General features: G+C 38.1%; 1 protein-coding gene across 1 annotated transcript; it reads right to left on the reverse strand.

The window, feature by feature from the left end:
* Positions 1–5,037: 5,037 nt before the first annotated feature.
* On the reverse strand, positions 5,038–5,565 carry LOC140145257 (uncharacterized). The gene has a single exon (XM_072167025.1). It carries the CDS (start codon positions 5,563–5,565, stop codon positions 5,038–5,040), a length of 528 nt encoding a protein of 175 aa, XP_072023126.1.
* Between the last annotated feature and the right edge of the window lie 1,004 nt (positions 5,566–6,569).

A 6,569-nucleotide genomic window follows, 5' to 3' on the forward strand; every position in this document is an offset into this window, starting at 1 on the left:
ACCTCATCATGTCTGGAGCTCACAACCTTCTGATGCCCGGAAGTAGAGAGGGCAGTGTAATGGCAAGATTATTGACGGGGCACCTACATACTACAAGCTAATAGGCCTTATTCAATCAACACAACTGCGATGCAACCTGTTTGCTGTGTGACATAGCTGAAGAGGATGTAATGCATTTTCTTATCAAATGTCCTGCACTCACTGAGCAACGCTGTTACCATGAATCCATCTTGAAGAGGACACTTCTTGAGTACTGTAAGGTACAAGAAGTTGATGACCTATTCTCAGATGAGGATGTCCTACTGAAATTCATTTTGGATTCCTCTCATGAATGTATTCAGAGAGTCATCACCTTACCTGTTGAATGCCCTAGTTTTACTGAATCTATCACTCGACAGTGGTGTTACGGTCTACACAACAGAAGATCGTCCCTTCTAAAACAGCTTTCTTATGCCGTTACATAAATTGTTTGCGCAACTTACACACACGCAATTGTGAATTAATCTCGTTTTTCATAATTATTAAAATCCTGACCTTTTTTAATATCCCATAATTATCAATCTTTTGTTACAAGTAAATTTTTCTGCAGGATTATCGTTAATATTCATATTAAAGAAAAACATATTATGATCACTTCCAATCTTGAATTCCCGCTACTCATCGACAATCATATTGTTTATACATCGGAATAAACCATCTGAGACTACAAACTAATCGATTTTTTGAGGAAAACGGATGACGGAACCAAGTAATTTTCCCTATACACTTGTGAGTACAATTAACATTATTGTTAGTCCCAAATCGTCACAGAAATCAAGTAACTTTTCACCACTTCGATTAACTACTGGATCACCAAATTTAATTTTAGTGATCACAATAAAATGATAAAATTTAATCGATTTAATCGACATAAAAATGAATAATAAAAAGATCTACTTACATGTTCCTGTCGGCGGAGCTGCTTCATCACTCATATCTGTACAGTCATTAGTGCCATCACAAGTTTGAGTTGCTGGATTATAGCATGCTGATTTGTCTCCACATATCACCTCGGGAAGAGTACAACCTGGGGTTAGATTATCAATAAAACATACAGTCATTATTTTACAGATACATCCCTTAAAAAGTTCTCAGAAATTGCTCTTTCGTACGCTCTATATGGGTTTAATCGACATCGATATGAACAATAATCAGACCTACTTACATGTTCCTGTCGGCGGGCCTGCTTCATCACTAATATCTGTGCAGTCATTAGTGCCATCACAACTTTGAGTTGCTGGATTATAGCATGCTGATTTGTCTCCACATATCACCGCGGGAGGAGTGCAACCTGGTGTTAGATTATCAGTAAAAAATGCAGCCATTATTTTACAGATAAATCCCTAAATAGTTCAATAATTGCTCTTTCTTATGTGAATGCTTGCTCTATATTGCTTTAATCGACATCCACATGAGCAATAATCAGATCTACTTACATGTGCCTGTTGGCGGGGCTGCTTCATCACTCATATCTGTACAGTCATTAGTACCATCACAGGTTTGAGTTGCTGGATTATAGCATGCAGATTTGTCTCCGCAGATAACCTCAGGAAGGGTACAACCTGGGGTTAAATCATCAGGGAAACACACAGCCATTATTTTACAGATATATCCCTCCAAATATGGAACGATTGCCATTTCATGCGACTATGCTCACTCTTCAAATGATTTATTCAACATCAACACGAACAATAATAAGATCTACTTACACGTTCCTGTCGGCGGGGCTGCTTCATCACTCATATCTGTACAGTCATTATTGCCATCACAGGTTTGAGTTGTTGGATTATAGCACGCTGAGCTGTCTCCGCAGAGCACCTCAGGAAGAGTACAACCTAGAGTTAGAACGTTAGAAAAAACATACGGTCATTATTTTAAGATTTCTGAGATTCCTCTCTCTTGTGCCTCTGCTTCCTCTTACGTATACTTAAATGAATTAATTATAAAGCAGTCACGGTAGCGTGATTTTCAAATTTGAATCTGTATAGTCAATATCAAGAAGAATAACGACATTTCACACCACCAAATAAAAATGTTAAAACGTTAGAAAAAATATACGGCCATTATTTTAGAGTTCTGAGATTGCACTTGCTAACGCCTATGCTTTCCTTTACGCATACGTAAATCAATGAATTATAAAGCAGTCACGGTAGAGTGATTTTCAAATTTGAATTGGTATAGTCAACATCAATAAGAAAAAAACGACATTTCACACCACCAAACAGAACTATGGTTGAGTGCCTTGTTTCGATTTTTAGAAAAAACCTTACACAGATAAATCAAACATTAAAATGAGCATAAATTTGAATAATGTTTGCTACATTTGGTTTTGTTATGAATAGTAATGCATTCAAAGCAACATATCTTGTCTAAACTTTCCAGCATCTCGAATGTGACGTCCTCTGCCTACAGGAGACCCATAGATGGAGCGACAATATTCGCCTATGTAAACTACGGAGTACTCTCGAGGGTCATTGGCTTAATTCTAAATTAAATGTGCCATGCATGGAAAGAGCAGAAGTCTAAGTTTAGTAATCTACAGATGCTGACTTACTGCTAATGTGCTTACACGAATAACCTCCAATAAGTCAATAATATATCAATGGTCACAATAAAATGATAATAAAATTTCAATCGATTTAATCAACATCAACATGAACAATAATAAGATCTACTTACATGTTCCTGTCGGCGGGGCTGCTTCATCACTCATATCCGTACAGTCATTAGTGCCATCACAAGTTTGAGTTGCTGGATTATAGCATGCTGATTTGTCTCCACAGATCACCTCGGGAAGAGTACAACCTGGGGTTAGATTATCAGCAAAACATACAGCCATTATTTTACAGATGCTTACTCTATATTGCTTTAATCGACATCGACATGAACAATAATCAGATCAACTTACATGTTCCTGTCGGCGGGCCTGCTTCATCACTCATATCTGTACAGTCATTAGTGCCATCACAGGTTTGAGTTGCTGGATTATAGCATGCTGAGCTGTCTCCGCAAAGCACCTCAGGAAGAGTACAACCTGGAGTTAGAACGTCAGCAAAACATACAGTAATTATTTTAAGATTTCTGATATTGCTCTTTCTTGTGCCCCGGGCTTGTGCCTATGCTTCCTCTTATGCATACTTAAATCAATGAATTATAAAGCTGTCACGGTAGAGTGATTTTCAAATTTGAATCTGTATAGTCAATATCAAGAAGAATAACGACATTTCACACCACCAAATAAAAAGGTGTCCTTAATATTGCCGCCTGTTTCAATTCTTAGAAAAAACCTTACACAGATAAGTTCTACTTAAAAATTAACAGAAGTTTCCATAATTTTAGCTACTTTTGGATTGGTTATGAATAGTAATATTAAATTCTCAAAGCAACAAATGTTATCTGAACTTTACTATCTCTAATGTGACGTCCTCTACCTGCAGGAGACCCTTAGAAGGAGCGACAACATGCGCTCATCCAAAGTACGGAGTACTCTTGAGGGTCATTGGCTCAATTCGAACGGTGTCATGGGAAGGCCTAAATTTAATCTACAGATGCTGACTTACTGCTAATTTGCTTACTTTAATGAATACACGAATAACCTCCAATAAATCAATAATATATCAGTGATCACGGTAAAATGGTAGTAAAATTTCAATCGATCTAATCAACATCAACATGAACAATAATACGATCTTCTTACATGTTCCTATCGGCGGGGCTGCTTCGTCACTCATATCTGTACAATCATTAGTGCCATCACAAGTTTGAGTTGCTGGATTATAGCATGCTGATTTGTCTCCACATATCACCGCGGGAAGAGTACAACCTAAGGTTAGATTATCAGTAAAACATACAGCCATTATTTTACAGATAAATCCCTTTAAAAAATCAGAAATTGCTCTTTCGTACGCGTATGCTTACTTTATAATTGCTTTAATCGACATCGACAAGAGCAATAATCAGATCTACTTACATGTTCCTGTCGGCGGACCTGCTTCATCACTCATATCTGTACAGTCATTAGTGCCATCACAAGTTTGAGTTGCTGGATTATAGCATGCTGAGCTGTCTCGGCAGATCACCTCAGGAAGAGTACAACCTGGGGTTAGATCATCAGGAAAACATACAGTCTCTATTTTACAGATATACCCCGTAAACAATTAAGCGATTGCTCTTTCATGCGACTATGCGTACTATTCAAATGATTTACTCAACATCACAACATCAACATGAACAATAATAAGATCTACTTACATGTTCCTGTCGGCGGACCTGCTTCATCACTCATATCTGTACAATCATTAGTGCCATCACAAGTTTGAGTTGTTGGATTATAACATGCTGAGCTGTCTCCGCAGATCACTTCAGGAAGAGTACAACCTGGGGTTAGAACGTCAGCAAAATATTCAGACATTATTTTAGAGTTCTGAGATTGCTCCTTCTTACGCCCATTCTCCCTCTTACGCATACTTAAATCAATGAATTATAAAGCAGTCACAGTAGAGTAATTTTAAAAGTTGAATTGGTATAGTCAACATCTACAACATGAATAACGACATTTCATACCACCAAATAGAAATAGGATTGAGTACCCTTAATATTGCTGCCTGTTCAAATTCTTACGAAAAACCTTACACAGATAAATTAAACATTAAAATGGGCAGATATTTGCATAATTTTAGCTACATTTGGATTAGTTAGTGAATAGTAATGTTAAATTCTACAAGCAACAAATCTTATCTGAACCTTGCAGCAATCTCTAATGTGACGCATAAATGGGGCGACAACATTGTATTGTATTGTAAACTCAACCCAGAAAGTATCGAAACGATTATAGATGGTCAGATATATCAGGAACTGAAATATATAGCAAAAACTTATTTAATGTATATAAAGCGCAGCTTTCTCCCGCGCATTTCGATACCTTTTGTTGCTCTACGATATCATTTGGTCGAGTTACTGGCGCTTGAGTGGCTCCAAGTAGGATTTTTAAAGTTGCACTTAGCTCCTATTCCAGTCTTTGGAGTCCAGTAAGTTCCCAAGCTTCCGTGTAAGAATCATACCCAGAATAATTGGGCAGGCACGTTTCTGGATATTCTCCAGCCTGTCAGATTGCTCGGCAGTCAGACTACTATGCCAGACTGGGGTGGCATATTCTACCACTGGGCGCACATAAGAAACAAACACATGAACTAGGTCCTCAACTGGAAGTCCAAGTCGTTTAAAACGATTGAGCATATATAGCCTACGGCTACCTTTGCTGATCATATTGTTTACCTGAATATCCCAACTCAGATTTGATTGGATGCTAAGACCCAGAATTTTGGTCTCAATAACCACCTCAAGCTCCTTCCCACCAATCTTGACAACAGGTAGACTAGGTGGGCAGCGTTTAAAGCAGATCTGAATCGCTTTGAACTTTGAAGGGTTGAGCTTGAGGTAGTGACTGTTAGCCCAATCATCAAGGTCCCGAACATCCATATCAATCTTGATTGGCTGAATGGTGGTACGGATCTTTGCAAGGCTCATGTCATCAAACTGTGGGTCCTGGCATTCACAGAAGCGCTGTTAATCATACCGATGAATGTGATAAGCCCGAACTTCGTCCCCTGGGGTACTCCACAGTTTGCCAATCTGATGTGGCAGTGTGATAGCGGACTCTTTGCCTACTTAACGTGAGAAAGTCTGCAATCCAGGGAATTATTTCAATTCTCACACCAAGATCACACAATCCTAGCTACGTTTGGATTGGTTATGAATAGTAATATTAAATTCTCCAAGCAACAAATCTTATCTAATCTCTAATGTGACATCCTCTACCTGCAGGATACACATAGATGGGGCGAGAACATGCGCTCATCAAAAGTACAGAGTACTCTCGAGGGTCATTGGATTAATTCTAAATGTGCCATGGGAAGAGCAGAAGTCTAAATTTAATCTACAGATGCTAACTTACTGTTAATGTACTTACTTTAATGAATACACGGATAACCTCCAATAACTCAATCAGTGATCACACGAAAATGATAATAAATTTCAATCGATTTAATCAATATGCACAATAATCAGATTTATTTACATGTTCCTGTCGGCGGGGCTGCTTCATCACTCATATCTGTACAGTCATTAGTTCCATCACAACTTTGAATTGTAGGATTATAGCATGCAGATTTGTCTCCGCATATCACCTCAGGAAGAGTACAACCTAGGGGTAGATCATGAGGAAAGTGTAAAGCCATTATTTTCCAGACGTATCACTTAACACGTTCAGATATTGCTCATTCATACATCTATGTATATACTTTAATCAATTTATTTATCATCAACATGAACAATAATAAGCGACTAATAAGATCTACGTACATGTGCCTGTTGGCGGGCCTGCTTCATCACTCATATCTGTACAGTCATTAGTGCCATCACAAGTTTGAGTTGTTGGATTATAGCATGCAGATTTGTCTCCGCATATCACCTCAGGAAGAGTACAACCTAGGGGTAGATCATGAGGAAAGTGTAAAGCCATTATTTTACAG

This window comes from Amphiura filiformis, unplaced genomic scaffold, assembly GCF_039555335.1.
Source record: "Amphiura filiformis unplaced genomic scaffold, Afil_fr2py scaffold_185, whole genome shotgun sequence".
Lineage (NCBI taxonomy): Eukaryota > Metazoa > Echinodermata > Ophiuroidea > Amphilepidida > Amphiuridae > Amphiura > Amphiura filiformis.